The sequence below is a fragment of the Rhipicephalus sanguineus genome, chromosome 1 (genome assembly GCF_013339695.2).
Source record: "Rhipicephalus sanguineus isolate Rsan-2018 chromosome 1, BIME_Rsan_1.4, whole genome shotgun sequence".
NCBI classification, from domain to species: Eukaryota; Metazoa; Arthropoda; class Arachnida; order Ixodida; family Ixodidae; genus Rhipicephalus; species Rhipicephalus sanguineus.
In genome coordinates this window covers 192,729,678-192,751,654 of record NC_051176.1, presented here as the reverse complement: position 1 = coordinate 192,751,654, position 21,977 = coordinate 192,729,678, and the positions used below count along the sequence as shown (strand labels likewise).

Genomic DNA, 21,977 nt, shown 5'->3' with positions numbered 1-21,977 from the left:
ATTACTTGGAAAAGTGTTGCAGAGCCCATTTACTCAGCAGAAACATACTAGCTGTGGGGGTTTCCCCCAATTTTATTGCCTCAGTCTGGCATTTCCTATAAAACTACAGTAAAATGGCAACTTTCTTAAAACAGCACTAAGAAGTCTTTAGAGGCTTACCAAGAGCCAACTTTGCATATAACACAAGCATTTTGCAACGTACAGTGCAGTCAACTGTGAAATAGTGTTGTTCACAGATTAGGGACACATCAGCAAAGGGTGCTGGAAGCAGCACCGTGAATCATTAGTATACAAGGAGGTGCCAGAGTTACAAAACTGCCAGGGGGACCTCCTATTAGTAATTTGGCAATATCAGTGGATGCAATCTGCGAGCTTATGAGAAACAAACAACACCATTTGCTACAAGCCCTCTGACACAAAGTGAAGCACCTTCAGACAAGCAACCAAGAGAAATGTGCTGATCAAGAGGCACTTGTTTGTCCACTTTAAAAGTGAAAGCACTCTTCATGAAATAATTTCCTCTTTGAGCAACATTAATAACATTCTTAACCCTTTACATAATGCAGTTTTCACTGAAAAAGTGCTTGACAAAAGATTGAACTTATGCAACTTGTAGACGTTGCATAAAAAAATTAATTACAATCATGAAGTCAAGGGTCTGACGAAATCTCATCTGGTCGGGATAAAACATTACTAGTGATAACTTTGAGAGGCTCTGACCACGGTGAAAAAATATTTACTTTGATGTTTCAGCTCCCACACGGGAGTCTTGTTCACAATCTGGCTGGCCGTGCACCTTGCAAAGCCTGATGAATACTGTAAACAAGGCTCGTGTGTGGGAGCCGAAGTGCCAAAGTAAATATTTTTTCACCTTGGTCAGCGCCTTTCAAAGTTATCACCAATGATTATGATTACTTCAGTCATGAATGTAAATGATTACAGTTGCCTCACAAAAATAACTGATGAATTACTAGAAAGCAATTGATTACTTTTTCGTTACTTCCAACTCTATGTGCCAAGCATTTCTTTGCCTCCTTACAGCAGATAAGTTGTTTATTTCCTGGTCTCACCATGAATGGAATGGCTCACACAGGAAAATTGCGCAATTTGTCAGTGTCACATATCATACCAGGAAACTTGTACCCAAAAGCAGAATCTCTTAACTATTACAGTATTTGCACAAGTCTTTGAGGTATGAATAAACATTGACCACATGTGTGAGGCACTGGTAGACAAAAAGAGACAAAAGTGCAGTTGCAGTTACATAGTGCTTCACAGCAGTTTCTCATAAAACCAGCAGGTGCTTTTGTAGCATCTGGGTTTGCATGTATGAAGTCTTCGAGAAATCCTTGTATGATGCAATGAACTTTCACTAATGTCGCGAATTCCAGGGCACAGACAGTCAATTTGTAGAAATGTAGAAAAGTGGAATTCGTAGAAATGTCGCGAGCTATCGAACGCAAATAGAAAAGTGAAGCCATAGGGAGGTGTCAAATGCGGTGCCGTCTAAACTGACTGCATGACCTGCCCTTAAGATGAGAGAACAAATAGAGAGTGCACCACTTTGCGCGTAGAAACGTGCACGTCCATCAGGCTGCTGCATTATATAGGTGTTTGTGCCAAATACAAAATGGCGTAACAGTGGATGCTAAAGGCAGCATACCCTGTTATAAGCTTGACTTGTGAATAAAGGGACAGTTACATGTAATTGATTACACAAAAAGTAATTAAATTACAATTACCGTTACAGAGTAGAAAAGGTAAGTGATCAATTACAAAAATGCCAGAAATGTAATTGCTTACAGGTAATAGACTATAGGGTTTCCTTCAATCTGGCAATTAATCTTCAGAAAAATGAACAGGAGTAGCAGCATTAATTAGTATTGTTAATTTAGCTCAGCGTAGCTAACTAGGCCATCATGTGTAATAATTTCCTGTTCTTTATGCAAACTAACATTCCACCATGCCCACAAATACACAACGGTGATAGGTGTTTGGGTCATGCTTAAATATTTGAGCTCTTGACACTACGAAAGGGAGACACGCCCCAGAGATCCTTTTCATCAAAAACAATGCTAATTGGATAGAATTTATGCATAATATAGGGTTTCATCCTATGATCTTAGTTTTCCGATGTCTTATGTGCTAACTTTTGGTAATCTTTGTGTGTCCCTGAAAGTGGGAAAAGTAGAGTCTCTTGTGCAGGATTTTGGCCTCATACCAAAGCCTAAGAGAGCGTTACAAAATAGCGTATACTGCTCCTTATAAACAAATGATTCATCATAAGCATAAAAACTTACTTTAGCTTTATCATTTATTGAAAAAATGATTAAGATTGCTGTAAATTACAAAGTGTAGATGCTTACATTCTACACATCCTCGTGCATGTGCATGCAAAATTTCTAGTATTTAATTTTGCAAAATGCAAACTTCTAGTACCTTATTTAGCATGTGCTTGCAAAATCAATTACTAGAATCTTATGCACAATTATTAAAAACAGTGCAAGATTGAAAAAAAAAACTGAACAAAGTGAAACAACACTGTTACTGTTTCCTAGTAACAAATCCCATGTTGAGATAGTAAACTGTACTGAGGGACTTGCAGAAATTTTCATGCATGATTGGATTTTCATAGGACAGTACATGCGGCTAATACATAAAAGCTAAATGCAGGATAAATTCGTATCTTATCTAAGATGAACACAACATGAACATAAAATAAGGAATAAGAAGAGCACAACTAACCTTACTGCAAACTACACTGGCCTGTAGCCAGTATCAGCCCAGTCAGCCACATACAATCAAATATATATACATAAAACCCTGTCACATTCAGCTTAATACAAACTGAAACATATCTTGACAATGTTCAGTTAAGATTAAGTTTTTTTTTTCCACGTCCACCACAGGACCCCAGACAAAAATGAAATTGCAAAGGGTATCTGCAAACCACCAATGCAGCTGAACATGACATATAGGATGCAATGAGCAAGACTACTCCTGACTACTAGTGCTAAAATTAAATGGTGACATTACAACAGTGGCATTACCATGCTTGCACCTGCACGATGACCACCCACTTCAAGCTTGCACTGTGGTAGTTTGTAAAAGAGCTAATCAAGAACCATAAAAGGACTTCACTTAGCCAGACTGCACGGAGGTGACAGCATTACCATCAGTTGTTCCCCATGCCTGCCCAGGTACGCAAGCTCTTCAAAACACTCGTCAAATACGAGCACCAGCTCTGCCTTTCCTCCCTCGTGTCAGCAGAAAGCAGGTGGTCCTTGCCGCTTATGTGCAAAACTATTGTGTGAGGTCGTGCACATAAATCACGTGATGCTAGACGTGCCTCTGGACTGGTGCACTGGCTCAGCTCCAGTTGACCTACTGGTTCCTGCGTCATGACGTGGAAGAGCAAATAAGGAAAACTGCTACCACAATTGCATGAGACAATACATCACATGTAAATAAGAAGAACATGCAAATTCATGTTCTTCGTAATGTGGAAATAATATGCAACTGGCACAATGTGCACACATACTATTGCATTTAAAAAAAGTCATACAAAGAAAACAGAGAGTGGAAATAAGCTTGTGAAAAATACCTTTTTGAATGCATTGAAAATTTCGATGACGCCTAAGCAGCATGAAAATAAACAATTACAAGTACGTGGGTTAATACCAAATACAGCCCCAGGTTGCGATTTTTTATGAGTGACAAATTTCCTTTTTGTAGGGGGCAACGAGAACGAAGTTGAATACTTACTTCACCAATATTCATGCACTCAATTTTTTTTTTGTCTTTTTGTGAAACACTAAAAACATTAGTTACAGCTACGATCATAGGTGCCAAATATGAGAAAACTGGGACCTTCCTTAGCAAGACGTCTGTTTGGGCCAGTTGGTTCATACTTGATGCGAAACAAACGAGCACTAAAAAAAGGAGACATAAACAGGAGGCACACAGGTTTGAGTGCCTGCTGTTTATGTCCCCGTTTCCTAGCGCTCGTTTGTTTCGCATCAAATGGGACCTTCCCCATTCCTTCATCAATGTAGGTGCCCTCCTCTCCCTTTCCACTTTCAGTATTTTGTCACTGCCAGGCTTTTGTCACCCAGAGTATTCCTCTGAGTTTGCTAAAATTGGTTAAAAAATTGCTAATTGTCTAAAACTTCTTGTTTTTAATTGGTTAAAAGCTTATGATATTATTGTTGGTGCAGGTATACTCTCCTTTTCATCAATTATCGTTTTAATTTAATTAATCTAAATAATGAAAACAGACATTGAAGAGGTGGATTACCTAAGCTGCACAACCACTGCATAAAAAACAGAAGCACATAATACACTGTGTTTACCATGAATTATTCCACTTAACTCGAAATTGGGCAACACTCAAACTATCCAACCCCTGCTTTTGACAACAGCTGGACATCATGTAAGATGGTCCAATTCATAAATAATGCAGAAATTATGTTATTGTAAACAAAAACAATTGCATCGAGAAAAATTGGCCCAAGAAGTTGAAATAGCAGGCACCCTCCAAGTAAAGAAGTGCTCGTGGTCGCACCTCAGGTCAGTACGTTCAACTTTGCAGATTTTCAGAAACTATTTCACATGACTTTTCTGGGTGCAAATAAAAGCAAATAAAGATAGCTTTGTAAGGTCACGCTGCTTTAGTAATCCTAACGCCTGCAAAACAACTGACCATGGTAACTCTTAGAAATAAGAGTTGCACACACATGGTTTTAAAGGTTCAAGATGACAGAAATGCCGTGGCTCCTGCACTGACATCACAAGCACGAAACACAGGGTGGTCAGCAGTTCTAAGGAATGGATTGCAAATAGGCAGGTCAGCCTTTGAAATCAAGTTATGGAGAACCACACAACTGTCAGCTATCCATTTTAGTGCATGCCGCCAAATTTCTAACGACAATGCATGATGATACAAACCTTGTTAATGTGTGTTAATAAGAGCATCGGACGCGTAATTTGAAGGTTGTGGTTTCAGATCCCACTGATGGAAAGGGTGATTTTTCGTCCACTTTAATTAATTTCAATTCATGTAATAATTACTACACTACAGTTAAGACAACAATTATTGTCTCCTATGCTATCCATGACCTAATCGTCTGTTGGTTTAATATGTTTGTGTCTAACACAGAACGAGCCCCTCGAAAAAGTTCCCCTTCTTTTGTCCATATGTGCACACCTAAAGTTGCCGTTTATATGGCTAGCACATTCTTTGGATCAGTGTTTGAATTTTTGCCATTTGCAAGATACTGTCTGCTAATACAAGCATGCCTCTCTAAAGTTTTAAGCACCTCTTAATTTAATAATAATAATAATAATAATAATAATAATAATAATAATAATAATAATAATAATAATAATAATAATAATAATAATAATAATAATAATAACTGTTGGGGTTTTAAGTGCCAAAACTACGATATGATTATGAGAGATGCCGTAGAGGAGGGCTCCAGAAATTCTTTAACGTGCACCTAAACCTAAGCACACAGGCCTCTAGCATTTTGCTTCATCAAAATGTGGCCGCCATGGCCAGGATTCGATCCCACGACCTTCGGGTCAGCAGTCGAGCCCCATAACCACTAGACCACAATGGGGGTCACCTATTAAGAGCATTTTTTTTTTTTTTTGCGGGCACAGGGACAAGACAGGATGGAAGGGGTAGTGCCTTAACTTCAAGGTAATATGCATGTTAATACAAGCAGGCTTCAGCAGTTTCATGTAAGGTGCATGTAAATGCAGGAGGAGAACAGTTTATGCCACACTTGCCTTGCTGCCTTCATCTTCAGGGTAGCGCCAGTAGGACAGTCTGTTCTCTGCTAGCACACACCAACGCCTGTGCCAGGCACCAAATCCTCCCACTTCTTCAAACATGGACTAAAAAAGGTTGACATATGTTAAATTATAACAGTACTGAAGCTACAGTAGATTCCACTTAAAACACAGCTTGAAAGAAAAGGAAAAAGCTATTTTGTGTCCGTGGTTTAAAGAAGAGCTACAAATGAATTATAGCTTTATTAAAAAAGGTTGAGCGGTTTAATTTTGCTGCAGTGAAAATACAACTCAAATATCGCACCTCCCATTGCATGAACATATGTATTTGTGCATGAAAGGTTTCCCAAGAATTCTGCACAGAATTCACGTCCACTGTTGTGTGGCAGACTTCCATCTACGTGTTTTGCAATTTGGTATGAAATAGCACTGGAAACTGGAACAATAATATCTGTGTCATTCTCATTAGAAATGGTGTCTTTTTCAACAACTTCTGCATTAACCCTTTCAGGAGTGAATTATTATGGACTGTCTATGAATGAATCTAATTTACACAACCTTAACCCAAGGTGGTGCTCAATAGTTTTCTGCAAGAAATGCAATTTGGTAGTGTGTTGATAATTAGAGCACAATTAAGCATATATTTTATCTGAAGTCAATTATGGTGAGTATTTGCATAAACAGAATCAAATATCAGGCCCTAAGTATATTTGCAATTTAACACTGGTTGTATTTATTTCAAGCAAATAAAAATTATACTTTTGACATAGCTGTCGAAATGTGGCAACGCAAAGGTTTTCTCGAAAATCGTAGTGCCTTCAGAAGAAGGATCATATGCAGCAATATGCAGCACATTTAAGTTAAGTGAAGATACAGTATACAGGACATTGAATTAATCTAAAGATCAATGTCTCTGCTTCTTTTTCTGGGCCACCGGTCGACAGAACTGGCAAAAACAAGTTGCGCCCACAAATGTGAACACCTTGCCTCAAGCAGCTAATGCCTTCAATGATTTCTTCAGATCACTTAAAGGGGCCCTCCAACACTATTCAACCCCCCCATTTTTTACTCGCGGGTTGCATAAACTGAAGTATGGACAGATTAGTGCAGCAAGAACGGCAGTGATAGGGGCATGCAGTCCGAAGTTATTCGGTCTAGAAAATTCAAAATAGAAGGAAAAAAATGCCTACCCGCAACTCAATTTTCGCGGGGTAACATGACCACACTTCACTCGCCAGTGACGGTCAAAGGCGCTGCCAATGGAATAAGCTGAAAGTTCCTACGTAGGAGAAGCTTGCACACCATTGCTGTTTGTCCTGTCCAACGTATTGTTGATGCCGTTGCCAGAGTACAAACGACGTGGTGCCTGACCACGCCGTTTTGTTTACACAGGTAAGGCTGTTAGAAATGAGCTATCCTGACTTGTTTGAATTTGAGCAGGCGCTACTGCTTCAAAGCGAGGCTTTGTCCTTCCGCCATTCTTTACAAAGACATTCCGTGTCACTCCCTCCTCTCATTCTGAGAAGGAAATTTGTGAAACAACAAGGGTGGTGAAGCACGGTTGCTCCTAGCATCCCGGGACTGTGCAAAGTTGTTTCGCGGGTTGTTCGGTAAGCTGCCCAAAGAACTGCAAGGGTGCAGCGACATCAACTCAATGAAGGGGATTATTCGCACCACTTCAACAACAATCAAGAGCGTCCCGTATGTGTGCAACAAGGCAGCTCGCATGTACAGAAGCAAGAGGAGGGAAGAGAGAGAAGCCTTTCGTATGAACACCCGATGTGCACAAGAAAAAAAAAAGCCACAGGTGAAATGGCAGCCAGCGCCTGTTGTGCTTTGTAGCTGTAGTGATATTTTTTTTCGACGTTGTGTTCAATAAAAAAGCACAAAAAAGAAAAATGAAACCCAATAGTAATCTCAATCTTGATGCTACACCACGATCAGTTCGAATGTTACTTTTATCCAATCAAAGGCCTGTGCTCTTCTCTGTCATTTCCGCCCACAATAGTTCTGGCGAGCACCACTACGCGTTGATGCAGTCGGCAGCGATGCAGTGATTTTATTGCGTGATTAAAATACTAAATCATTCAATATCGGTGCTTAGACCTATGCTAAAATTATCCCCAGCCATCAGTCTAGGCAAACCACAAATAAAAATAGGTGCTTCAAAAGTGTTGGAGGGCCCCTTTAAGTACGGCAATTGACAAAATTTCATATTTCTGTGGTGTGAATAAAGTGAATCTAATGTCCTTTCAATTTAGCACTACTGCTATCGTTCTCCTCGCGGATCACTCCTTGCCTAGTGATGCCCAATGGTGAAAATACCATAGAACCTTTGGTATCTGAGTCTTCCTTAACTTGCCTACAACTGCTCGATGGAGTGGATTTTATAGACTACCTAGAATCACAAATTTACGTGGTGGTTGGGCTGTTCCCATTTCATGTGCTACAATTGCCAATGAGGTAGATGATAGTTTCGGTATAAGTTCTGTACTGGTTTATGGAGTTCACAAAAAAAGAAAATTTATTTCACATGTAACATGTAAATTACCCTTACGCAATGTCAAAAACATCATTTTTGCCATGAGAAAACTCTTAATAGGCCAGTATACGCACCAAAAAAGAGTTACATACTGGTAACGGAGCCACATGTGACATCATAGATTTTGACAATGCCAGCTCGAGCATGGATAATTATCAGTAGAAATAAGCTATTTGTACTTAAGAAGCCACAGACTTTAAGAATAAAAGTGTTGGTAACTTTTGTTGAGCCGATGCGGACAAAATGCAAATCAATACTTTGAAATCTGTGATGTCACAGTCATGCACCAGTGTTGGAGTTAGCATGAAAAAAAAAAAAAAAAAAAACCCTAAAGGTGCTCTGCAACACTTTCTCAGCATGGTCGCTGTCGATCAGCGGTCAAGGCTCCTAACATGTGAGCCAAACATTATAGCGCAGCACACAGCCTGGAATTTACGATTATCAAAATCAGCAAGAAATCGCTCACTCTTCTCTCGACAAATGATGCCATAAACCCAAATGACTGCGCCATAAACACAAAGTCCATGGACATTGGCTGGACCCCTGACACCAAAATTGAAACCGAGATGTTTCTGTTGTTTGACTTTCCTGTATATGGGGACACTTCTGACCGATTATTAGTGGCAAACGTTGCCTTTAAGATATTTTATTTGGTTTTAAAGTAAGCGTGAGCGCTCATCTGAGTTGGCTGCACCTCGCGACATCACACTGGTATGACGTAAATCGAGGCCCCGCGTGACGTTCCACGAGTAAAGCAAGTATTGTGGACGTCACAGAAGGTTTGCGGGGCGCACAGAATGTTCCTCATCCCTCTCGCTCTGTTGTTGGGCTGCTCTCGAGGTAGTTTTCGTGAGGGGACACGCATTTAACAGGTTTAACCCATACCGAGGCACTCACATCGTTTCAATCTCTACTGTGCGTGGGGCCTGGGGGGGGGGGGGGTCCCGCCTGGCTACGGGTCTGATGTGAAACGTTTTCTTATGCGAAAAGCACATCGTCTTTCGTAACCTGACTGGTGAGTTCCGTCGACTTGTATTCGGTCACCGCCAACGCTTGGCAGGCGTCGAGCATGCGTTCAAGGCGCATGCAACGTTCGAAAATGCCTGATAGAGGTATGCGTGAACAGGTACAAACATCGCGCTAATTTGTTGACAAGCCATCACTTAATAGCGGCTCTCGGGGAGGCAGCCGACATCTCTCCAGCCGGCGCTGCAATCATAGCGGCAGCATGTGGACAGAATTCCAACCGTATGGATAGCAAGCATTTGTTTGATAATTACACAGCCCGCTAAAAAAACTTGTAAAACCGCATAACCTTTCAATAGGAAATGCTAGTGGCGCCATCACTCGGAGACAACATGAGGTGCCTCAGGCGGCGCATGTGTCTGAGCCCACTACCCCTATTCTAGTACACTGTACCGGGACAACCAGCATTGCCAGCAGCAAAGCCTCCGAGATGAAGAGACGTTTCGCGACTTTTTCGCTAAGGGAGAGTGCATGCGAGGTGGCGCCGTGAAAAATGCAGATTATATGGTCACTCTCGATGGGTTTTTGTCGTCATGTTCCGTATAAAGTCCAAATTGATAACATCCCCCCGCGCATCGCATGTCCCACCGCTGGTAAAAGCGCGCGAGCTCAACCTTTTCAGGAGGCCTGCCGTCGAAGAAGAGAGAAAACGTCCTGCCCGTCTTGAACGAGCATGAAAAGACGCGGGGGGGGGGAGGAGGAGGTTCGCTCGAGCAGCAACTTCGAACTTTGATTGTAAGGGCACGATCGCGATCGCTGGCACGGTGCTGCACTCTCAACGCGAAGAGACTGTGCGGAAAGAGCATCTCTCCCTGGAGCGGCCGTGTTCTGTTACACCAGCGTTTTGTAGAGTTATGCGAGATCGGATCCAAAAGAGTTAGCTGCCAGCCTCACTTCGTATAACTATACAATTTGTTGCTATCGCATTCATTGCTTCGCCATTGCGGTGAAACTGTGACTTTTTTTTTCTTTTCTTCCGCGGTGGGGTTAGGGTTAGAGTATGGCTTGAACTGGGTGATGATGCCCAAAGTGCAGGTGGCCAACGTGGCTTCCATTTCTCGCTAAAATTAGTGCAAGTGAGAAAATTTTGTGGTTGGTCGGGCATTTTGGCACAGCGTGGTGCAATTTCAACAAATTTCACGGTTTTGGTTCAGCTTGGCGCAGAAATACGGAATTGTATCAAACTGGCGCAATTGGCGCAGCTGTTGCACCCCTGATAGCTGTCAACTTTGCCACAAATTGCGATTTCCATACTTCTACTATGCTGTGTGAGGGTACCCATGAAACACAAAACCTCTATGAAACGTCTTAAAATGTTTAAAACCTCTATAAACCTCTATAAAACGTTTTATAGACGTTTCGTGTATCGTGGGTAGTTGCATTCCTGAATATATTCTGTACAACATGACTTCTTTTCTCATGGCTCACTACGTTGGTGCCATTATGATACTATTACGTACATTAATGATCGTACTCCACAACATTCTGGCTTAGTGCTGCAATGTCAGCTCAAGGAAGCTGATAGCAAAGGATTAAAGTCATCTTTACGGCTTTTTCCCTTGACCCTCTTTACTTCTGTGAAATAATGACGAAGAATTTTCTCATGCACCGACAATTTCCTAATGCACATTTCCGAATTCCTAATGCACATGCATTACTGCATGTACACTGGCTTCACAAGTGCGACTTTGGCAAGCTGATAAATGTCTGACTAAAGAGTATCTCTCAAAATGAACATAAAAACTAAAGATACACAACACAAAAATTGTGTGTTTTGTGTATAGTCATTTTCTGACTTGGTTCACTCCAGTGTCTTTAATGAGACCGACTTGCCTACTGCTTCTAGAAGGACATTGAAAGCTTACGTGACTTACCAGGAATCCTCGAAGCTCATGGTGATGTTCAGGTCTTAGCATCAATTGCACAAGGAGTGTCCCTTCAAGGGGGGAGTTTGGAGGAACCTAGCCCAAATAGGCAGAAAATTTTTTTAGTCAATAAATTTCACCTACATAAGTAGCAAAAAGTAGTGATATGTTATAAATGTTTGTACTAACTTGTGCAAGTGCTAAAATAATGACGGCATGGTGTGCCAACATCAGCAACACACTCATTTGTAGAGCAACAATATTTTTCTCGATGACCCTCATTTATTTGTGTAAATACTGTTGTTCTTTTACGACTTCCTCAGAGTTGTATTATGACCAAGTTGTTCAATTTTTTTTTTTAATCGTAACCCTCTTCCTTATGACCAAAGGAAGAGTCTGAAGAGCGCATTTCAAGCTTGTTTCATTCTGTTATTTTGTGTGTATATTGCTCACCCTGCTTGGACTTCTTGTCCGCAGTATTTTATAAATAATTTTTTTAAAATTTACTCGTTAACTGTTATAGTAAAAACTACTTTACCATCTTTTTACATACTGACTTTAACACAAAATCTTCTATAGAAGAGATGAACTGCATACAAAGAAACATAAAAATTATTTTTTAAATGGTATCTGCTGTGGATTTAGTTTTCCAGAGCTCTAGAGAAAGCATGTGAAATACAAATAAGAACCATGAGTGTACATGCTTCCATGTAGCAGTGCAAATGCCTTCAAGCATGCTTTGAAGAAAGTATTTCTGCTGCACACAGATAGGCTGTTTGAGCAGGCTCTAAGTAATGGGAATTGAACAGATGCAACTGTTGTGGTATTCTATTTCGGTGTGACAAATTTCCCACTCGAGTGATGGGCTCTGCCAGCAGTTTTGCTAGTGCAATATGTAAACATCAAAAAGCTGCAAACTGCAGTGATAAATGACATTGTATCTAAAATGACAGCCATGGTCATTGCCACAGGACGCCTTTTCTGCTTATAGCCTGCTTACATGTACGTTCAGTCTTCTTGCAACGCACATTTTCTTCTTAAACTAGTGGGCAGAGAAAGACTACTGAGCACAAGCATATAATTATGTTGTACTTTCTTGGATCTTAAATTCTTCGCACTCCTGAGAACCAAAACCAACAGCAACTGTCACAGAAGCAAATAGTTTTAATATTTCTCGACACACTTCAAAACTTCTTTAGAGACGATTTTGCATTTAAATATATACTCAAAATATAATCGGTCAGTTAATGAATTAGGCTGCTCGCTAAAAAACCGAATTGCTCATGAGGACAGTGAAAATTACTGAGTTCATTTTATTAGTTTAGCAAGTGCTTACTTTGTTAAAGTTTTGGAAAAATAAGCCCTAACACCTTATAGTATATGTGTACATAATCAAATGTGTGCTAGTAAAATGTACATTTATTAGCCGTGACCACATGATATTCTGAACCATCACATATTTTAAAAAAAAGATTTTGATAAACTGCAAGCTATATTCTCTATTTTTCAATATAAGACAGGGCACAGTACCTTTTCAAGGTTGAAAGTTGAGCGTCGACAGTTTCCAACTGTTAACCGTACAGAGCCAACAAGCCCAAAACTAGGTGTCCGTACATGTGACCCTGATGGTGGACATACTGCAAAAAGGCATAGTAAGAAAATTTACTACTACATGGTGTGGCGAACTGAAACCTATTTGCTGACCATAACTGTAATGTGGCTAATGAAAAGAATGTGCAGCTGCAGTGCTATATGCAGCAGAACATGTCCTTGTTCATGGAACAGTATAAATCATGTGAAGAAACTATTTGTCTTCGCAGGAATAACCATTTAAAGGTTTACTCAACCCGTTCAAACAAGATCGACATGCTGTCATACAGATTTCCAGTGCTGAAGGATGTCAACAAGCTGAAAAGCTCAAGTGTTTTGTTGAATGAAGGAAGTGTATGGCAGCACACGCATCTAGAAACGAGCCCCTTGACAACAAAGACGAGCCCCTTGCACAATTCCCACTCTTCTGTACTTCCACAGCTTAATGCTCTAGGCAGACGTAAAGCAGACTTAATGCCCTAGGTTAGCATGCAAGGGTTTATAGGTCAGCTGCCACCTCGTGCAAAGATCACGTGGCAAAAAGAGTGTTCTACACTTGCCGTCTTGGCTACGAATGGCACTGGCTAACACTCCCACAGGTTAAACACACAAAAATAGACAACAAAGTGGACGAGGGAGCACCTGCTGTTGTAGCTCAATTGGTAAGGTCTCGAATGCATAATTCGACTGCGGGTGTGGGTCCCGATCCAACAGACGGAAATGGTGGTTTTTTTTGTCCGCTTTAATTCCTTTCAATTTTGGTCATAACCATTACACTATAGTTAAAAACAACAAATGATGTCCCCTATGCATTCCATGGCATTAAAGGGGCCCAGCAATATTTTTTCAGCACGGTCAGAAAGCGCTGCTGATCGGTAGTCGAGGCTCCTGAGAACAAGCGAGCAGCATTACAGCGCGGCACGTGGCCTGAAATTTATAATTAATTTTCAAAGTCAGCTAGAAATCGTTCCCTCTTCTCTCGACAAATGATGCCATAAACCCAAAGCCCACAGCCATTAGCTGATTTGAGCATCGTGAGCTGCATAGTTACCACGGCCGCTGCAAGATGCTGCCACGTGCCCGCGCACACGCTCTCGATCACTCTGAAAGCACGCCGCGCATTCGAAAAAAAAAAAAAAGAAAAGAAAGAAAGAAAAAATGCTCAACGTCATGACAAGTGCTGAAAAACAGCATCTTCTTGTCCCCTTGTCATCACCCTCCCCCTTCCATCTGCGTAGCTTTCAGCGCGCTCGCTGGAACACAAGGAGAAAGGAAGTGCTTGACGCATGCGACAAATCCCTGTAACTCCACTCATACTTGACGTATTCTAAAAATTTTTGCGGCAGTCGATTCGTGAGGCTATAAGCTCTTTTAATGAAGCCATTCAATGATTACTTGGAAAGGTGTTGCAGGGCCCCTTTAATTGTCCTTTGGTTTCATTGGTTGTGTCTAATCTAAATAAAGTTGAACGTGGTAACGTACAATGCGCAGTACACTCAAACCTCATTATAACAAAGTGAAATGTGCCACGAAAATACCTTTGTTATATCCGAAAATTCGTTATAAACGTTTATTTGTAGCACTGTAGCTATGACAAGACTATTCTTCATTTACTTCGTTATAACCGATAATTCGTTATATCCGTGTTCGTTATATCGAGGTTTGAGTGTACCTCTATACGACCATATGCAGTAAAATCTCATTACCAGAGACATAGTCACAAGTGACACTCAGTTATAGGAGACATTTGAAAATGGTTTGGTTGGTTTTCCTATGTTCACCATGTTAACAAAATTGAAATACGACAGACATGGTTACTAGAGACTAGAGACTAAGGACAACTTTTTTGGGCCTCTGGAGTAAATTCTTCACTATTTAGAAGAAACACAACCCAGGCACGCTCCCACAACACGGTCGATGACATACTAGCACCTGGTAGGTATGTGCAGCAATTTTTGTTCCCTTGGCTTTATTCTGTTCCGTTCTGCAGCCTGATATGATTCCTCGCATGGTTGCAACTACAAACTGCACCGAAATTTGTGTCGTCATGCTTTTATAATCCCTGTCATGCTCCCACACAGACACTGTGACAGAGTAACACTTGAGTTCGATTTCTTCCATGGCATCCTCAGTGCTTTAAAAATTTTTGGTTTGAAGAGACCTTGGTTACAGCAGACATGTTTCCCAGGTCCCTTGAGTGTCTCTTATAATGAGGTTTTACTGTACTGGATTCACCTCTGCCGGAAAGGCCCAGTATTGCAAGTGTGGCAGTAAACTGAACTCAACAGCCAGGATTGTTTGACTGCCAACTGAATGAAGCCCATGAAGCTCACTAAGATTCAATGAAAAATCAATGTGTTTTATTAAGGCCTACTCATAAAACAGTTCGCTCATTAAATGGTGGTGTTCAGTACACATGTTGGTCGTCTTGACCAAGATTTTGGAGCAGTTATCAATAGTTCTGAAATGTGGTAGTCCTGCCACCATACCATAAATGCAATTTTAACTTACAAATGCAAATTACTATATTTTCAGCACATGGCTCAAAAATTTAGCACACCCCCATGTACGCACAGAGAGAGAAATAATAATAATTGTTGGGGTTTTACGTCCCAAAACCACAATATGATTATGAGGGACGCCGTAGTGGAGGGCTCCGGTAGTTTCAAACACCTGGGGTTCTTTAACATGCACCTAAATCTAATTACACGGGCCTCAAGCATTTCACCTACATCGAAATGCGGCCGCCACTGCCAGAGAGAGAGAAAGCATGAAAATAGAGGGAGTTTCACATCACAACAATCCCTGGAAAAAAAAAGAAAGTCGGGATCTATATTTTGATACACAGATCTTGCTCATTTTTGCTCCATTGCTTGTCCCGCCCTTTGATTCAATATCCTGTGACAGCATCTGCCGAAATACTGGTGTTTCGCAGGCAATCAGTACATTCAATGATGCGAAACGTTAGTGCGGGCTAGTTAGAAAAAGAGAACTTCCAAAGGCATCGCATGCCTCTCGTTCAATATACCAGATGTGGAGGCAAACAGAAGTTCAATGTATGTGTAGTGAAGTGCTATCTTCATGGAATTTTCAAGGGGATCTTACAACTGCAGTGATGGAAGTGACTTCTTACTTTTTGAAGCAGATTTTGGAGCAGAAGTACCAATTTGGAGCAGCCATAAGTGTTTTAGGAGCAGATGGCAAAATATGCAATGCAACTCCTGGACTTCAAAACATTGCCGAAGCATCTTATGAATATTAATATTTACTATGAAAGGTATTTCACAGATGACAATCAACGTAAATTGCAAGAAACAGACAATTAAAAAGATGGTTATTGAATGCGCCGTGAAATGAGCTATTTGTTTAAAATACCAGTAATTGTGGCAGAAATTAGACCAAACTGGTAATGCTGAGTACCACATTACACAAGTAACCACAGTCACATATAACTGTTGCCAAAGCAGCACTTCATAACAGGTATGAGATCAAAGCAATCGCAGCCATTTTCACATTTCACCAAAACAGTCTGCATGTCAAGTTGGAAAAAAAAAAAACAGCTAAATGAGCTATATACTTGATATGCAGTTCTGGTTGATAAACGAGACCACAGCTGATAAAGCTGTATACTAGTACGATGATAGTATACAGATCGTTTTCGGTTTCTTTGGGGCTTGCGAGCTGGTCACACGGTTAAAGTTCCCCGTCTACACTTTTCAGTGCTCTTTAGGAGCAGGTACGGAGCAGTTACAGACAAAAATCACAATTTGAAGCAGCATGTAGCAGCATTTCTATTTTGGAGCAGTTTGAAGCAACTGGAGCAGCACTTTCATCACTGCAACTGCTCAATATAGTAAATAGCTCAAGATATTTTTATTAAACTTTACATGATTTCAAGGGACCACTGACACTAAAATTTAACACTTGAGATGTTTGTGTTGCTCCACTTTCCTGCATACATGGGTAACTTGGACTGAATATTAGTGGCAAACATAGCCTTTAACATATTTTAATGTGGTTTTAAAGTGTGACTGCTCCTCTGAGCACCTTGCAACAATGTCATCAATATGTGTTTAGTGGCTGCTCTAGCTCTCTGTGATGTTTCAGCCGTTTCACAAGTATTGCCAACTCCACAGAGAAACAAGTTTCCAGGGTGCATGCAACACTACCTAGGCCAGTACACGAGAGAGGCCTTCATCCCTGTCTTCCCTTGCTCTGTTGTCATGCTGCACTTTAGCTGGTTTTGGATGCTTATGCCAGTGAAAGTTTAGGCTGCAAAGTGAGGAATTTTTTTTGGAAGGGGCACACTCCTGACCCTGTAGTGGGGGCTGAGCGGGTGCATGTGTTGGGTGTTGTTTCATGCTAGGTGTCCTATGGAAGAAAAATTCTGGGAGAGGCACGCACCTGCATTTGCCAAAGCCTGGCTGGTATTACAGCAGCCATAAATGTTTCATGCCTTACTGCACACAAGGCCCTGGTTCAGAAAGTGTGCTCTCAACATCACTGAGGTCTGAGTGCATGTGATCTTATGGTGCTCCACAACTTCAGGTTTGCCAGTTTCTAATAGTAATTTTGGGTGAGCATTTTGAAGTAATACGAAAATTGATCGTGATTGAAGATGCTATCAGTCATTATACCGCAAGTAGAATCTACGATTCAGTTTCATGATTATCATACAAGGACCTACTCATTAAAGTGTAAAAGGTGTGGACAAAAATTTGGCTGTCAGTGCTCTTTAAAGGATTCCGTAAAGAAGAACAAATTCCTTTCTTACAAACAAAAACACTGTATAATTTAAAATATCCAAATTGAGTCAAGACCTTACCAGTTGCAGGAGACAGGGTAGACTTGCTAACGCTTCCTTTGCTGCTGCTTTTAGGTGTTGATTTGTGCTTGCCATCCTGTATTGGGGTGACAGAAAGTTTATTTCAGAGCGAAGCTGTTAAGCTTTTTGTTAGGCCAGTTTGTGTCACCGGAAAACTCAAGAAGCTCTAACATAGCATAAAAAAATCTTGGTTTGTAGCGAGAATTGAACTTAGGCCGTCTGCATGGCAGGCAGGTGTTCTACCACAGAGCTACGCCAGTACTTGACACTAGTTCAGAAATAAACCCCCGTACATGCATCATGTAGTGCGAGGTGGGAAAAAAGTGAGGAGGAGTGATGTGAGGGGAAGAAGGAAAGAAAGGAGGAGGTGAGAGAGACGGGAGATATGCACCACAGAAAGTGGGTATGCGCCAAGCAGCTCATATCATAGCATAATCATGCATAGTATAGTATAGCAAGGGGGTGGGAAAGGGAAGTGAGGATGAGTGATGTAAGTGTGAGGAGAAATAAAAGATGAGGGGGCCACAAAATGAAAGATAGATGAACGAAAAAGAAGATGAAGATGAAGAAAAAAGTCAATCTGCGTTCACCAGGTGGTGGCGCTTGCTTGCTAATCCAAGTTAAGCCTACATTTTCTAAACAGGCCACCCACCTCTGCTGTTCCTTCAGGCTTGGCACCGCTAGTGCGAAGCTGCTCTAAATTTTTAATACAAATTAGTGAAAACTAGGATGCGGGTTCAATGCAAGAAGGAGTTCAACAAAGTGAGGACTTACATCAGTAGAGAGCAGACTATCAGGCATAACACTTACAGTGCCATGCACCGTTAAAACCTTTTGCAGGAACATGTGAGCTTTACAAATATGAACTAAATGCTTTGAGTAAACTGCTATTATTAGAAAATTGTTCACCTGAAATTTGCAAATAACCAATGATTGCCAAAGGCTCCTTGCAATGATTTGGATTGCAGCACAGTGGCGAAGGCATGAAGTAACAAAGATATTTTAAATATTGCTTACTCACATGGATGCTCATCTTCTTCACTGCTTCTTTATTAGTATGTACAGTTAAAACTCAGTCTAATGAAAGGGACAGGGACAAAGGAAGACGAGAGGTCGCCTTGTCATCTTCCTTTATCCCTGCCTTTTCAGCGCTATGGCCTCACTGAATGTACTGAACCAACTAGCCCAAAAGTCTGTACTCTTGTCATTCACTAGTGCTAAGGTATAATTAGTACATCTCAAATTAGTACATCTCAAATAAGCTGGCAAACATTTTTCCAAGGACCCAGTTTTTTTATGGTCCATTAAAATTGTCATCTTCAGAACGTTTCACACCAGCAATTCCAAAAAAAAGCATGAAAATTTTACAAGCATAATTTTACAGTCTGAGCAGTCTAAAAGTGCACGAATAGTACCAATGCCAGAAACACTGAGAAATGACAGTGATGCTGATAGACCGCCTAAAAAACTAGGAAAGCAGAGCAATGGGTGGTGTTACAGGGAATTGGCGCTACTTTTGTTAACCATCCACATTTTAACCTTAAGAGCCACTTTTGAAAATAAAAAGCTGCTACAATAAGTGAGTGTTGCTATAAAGATCTTTTCCTTACGCACACAGCTTGCCCCCGGCCTCCTCGTTATGCCTTTAGACAAACCAAGCCAACTCATCTAAAAAGAAACCTTGCTTTTGCACTAATGGTGAGGTAGCACCACACATTATTTTTGTATGTTCACATTCAGAAACAAGTTGTTGCTCAAAAACCTCAGCGATTTGGAATTGTAAATTCTAGCTCATTGAGAGCTGAACCTAAATCCACACAAATAAGCACCTAACCACAATGTTTCCATGGAGGTCGGCAGTGCTGTTTGCAAGGAAGAAAATGACCGTTAATTGGGATGGCTTCATTAAGTCTTGTGATGGCAGCAGCACTTTTCTACTCACACAAAGTAGATTTGGCTGTGCATTGTAAATAAAATTAAAAAAAAAAAAACGGAAGTCTCAATATATTAAATGTATTCAATATTAAAAAAAAAAGGCTCAGGAGCCACATTTACTATTGAAAAATCATATGATAGGATATACTATTTGTTTTCATATTTGTGTCATTTGCTAAATGCAGCTCCCCTACTATGAAATCTCGTTTGTAGAGTTCACACTGCTCAGTTTACCAAACCGTCGATGACGTCAGTGTTTGAGGTAAGCGTGTAGGGTTTCCCCGGCACGAGTAGAACCTTGTTAGGGAGATTCGCAAACTCAGTGTGCGACATGCACGCAACTTTTTGCTGTGCTTATCATTATTATTATCATTATCATATTTATCATTTTTGCTGTGCTTTATCATCTGCTGTGATTTATTGTAACGTCCTGCCTGTTATGGCAGTTGAGATACGTGCTGTCTGCAGAGTTCCATCAGGTTGTTTCCCCTTTCAGGTGTAGCTACGAAGGTGCCGGAGATGCACCGGTGGGATGAGCAATTGTGTGCTTGGCGAGGCAGTGGTGCCTTCTCTCGCGCGGCACGGGTGTCAGCCGCATGTTTCTGAAGAGTTTTTAGCGATTCTAAGTTAATTATTGCAATTACTTCTTGGTTATTTCTGTTAATTATATTATTTTAGACCTTGTTAGCTTATTTTAACCCAGTTTCCCAGTTTTAAGCATTGCTAGCCTTGTTTTAGGCCTGTATTGACCACTTGATCTTGAGCGTGACCATGCGACACGAGACACTGGATGAGAAAGCCAGGCCCCTAAAGTGTTACGCACTTAGAAGTTATCTTAGCACGAAGAAGATATTCTCTAAATATTACAGTGAAACAAATCTGCAACACTTGCATTGAAAAACTGAAAATTCGATGTTAAAAGAAAATTGAAGATTAAAGTAGCGGCCGTCCTGTCTCTCTTGTTCTGGTGAATTGTCTTGTTTTTTGCGCATAAAATTTGCCATCAGTAAAAGAAAATTGCATATTAAAAAAGCAACGAAAAAAATAGATTGGTAAGTTAGTAGCAGAGTTGCTGCGACTCAGTAGTGGTGAACTCAGCAGAAGATTCAAGCGACAAAGATGCTACTTCTCACTGGACATACCGTAAAATCCCAAGCGAGTGCCCCCCCTACGGTGAAAGATAATCCAACAAAATTTGGAGGGGGGGCCCTTGCTCGGTCATGAATCGAAATTCAAGATGGCGGCAAAAGAGTCGGTCAGAATAAAGAAGGCACACCCGTGCTTCTAATTAAATGCTTTGTTGAACATGCATGCATTCACTGTTTTAATTCACCTCATCGGGTAAATAAAGAGAGTGAATGAAACAGTGAAAATGGCGGTAGGGGAAGGGGGTGGGGGGCACATGCTTGGTCAATGGTGCATACTATTTGAAATCTCCCGAAAAAAGGTAGGGGGGCGCTAGCTTGGGTGGGGGCGCTTGCTCGGGATTTTACGGTAGATACCATCAGAGATGCCAGTTATGGAAAAGCAGGCCATAATAAACATGGCTCTTGTAACTCCACCAAAGCAAAAAATATTAAGGTACAAATTTTTATGAAATAACCACTGAAACGTACCTTTCCACCAATGCGGTACTTGCGATGGTGTGGCAAAGTTTCTTTTTTAGTTTGCTGGAAGAAAGGTGAAACATTCACAAATTACTTTTGTGGACAAAAAGGAGCCAACAGCTGCTAAAATTTGCACCAATGGAGTAAAATAACATTTTTTCTGTCCTTAGGCATGTGGTCACAAAGGAATAAAATGGCCATGCTGTCCAAGGTACACCCTTGCAATTTTTTAACAGTATCACGGGAGCACCGAGTGCGGGGAATATAGTAGCATCTAATATTTTTTTAAAGGTAACAAGATCTGCCAAAGATGCGCAAGGGCACAAAGCACACTGAACTGCGAGTGCCGTCTGCTACGCTGTTGCCCAAAAATTGCGACATCAGTGGGCGTGTCTCGGCCTCCTCAACGCTCACGCTTTCCAGGTGGATGTGAATGGCATTCGTAAAAAAAAAAAAAAGAAAACAAAGGGACTGATAACGCAGCAGAAAGCACCGGTATCGAATGCGCCTAGCAGAACAGCACAACCGAGGACACTTGCACTTGGCTGCACATAGCACGCATGCGCATACTGTTGACCATTTCTCCAATGGGCTGCGTTGCACGACACTCACCGTTCAGTGTGCTTTGTGTGCTTGCGCATCGTCGGCAGATCTCGCTACCTTTTGAGAATATTAGACGCTGCCGTATCCCGCGCTCAGTGTGCCCGTGATACTGGTAAAAAATTGCAAGGGTGTACATCTTCCATACAGTGGTGCATACACTGAAAGCATCTTCACATGGCTCACCT

The 21,977-nt window shown here is 41.1% G+C and overlaps 1 protein-coding gene across 1 annotated transcript in view; it reads right to left on the bottom strand.

Moving 5' to 3' along the window:
- Positions 1-2,610: 2,610 nt before the first annotated feature.
- The window catches only part of LOC119404624 (anillin), a 56,000-nt gene continuing 36,633 nt past the window's right edge, over positions 2,611-21,977 (bottom strand). Inside the window, exons 13-18 of the mRNA XM_049418469.1 lie at positions 21,199-21,252; positions 17,648-17,723; positions 12,763-12,869; positions 11,242-11,328; positions 5,797-5,904; positions 2,611-3,394 (exon numbers count right to left, since the gene is read on the bottom strand). Coding sequence (XP_049274426.1) covers positions 3,176-3,394; positions 5,797-5,904; positions 11,242-11,328; positions 12,763-12,869; positions 17,648-17,723; positions 21,199-21,252 — 651 coding nt within the window. The 3' untranslated portion in view covers positions 2,611-3,175. The remainder of the gene's footprint in view (positions 3,395-5,796; positions 5,905-11,241; positions 11,329-12,762; positions 12,870-17,647; positions 17,724-21,198; positions 21,253-21,977) is intronic.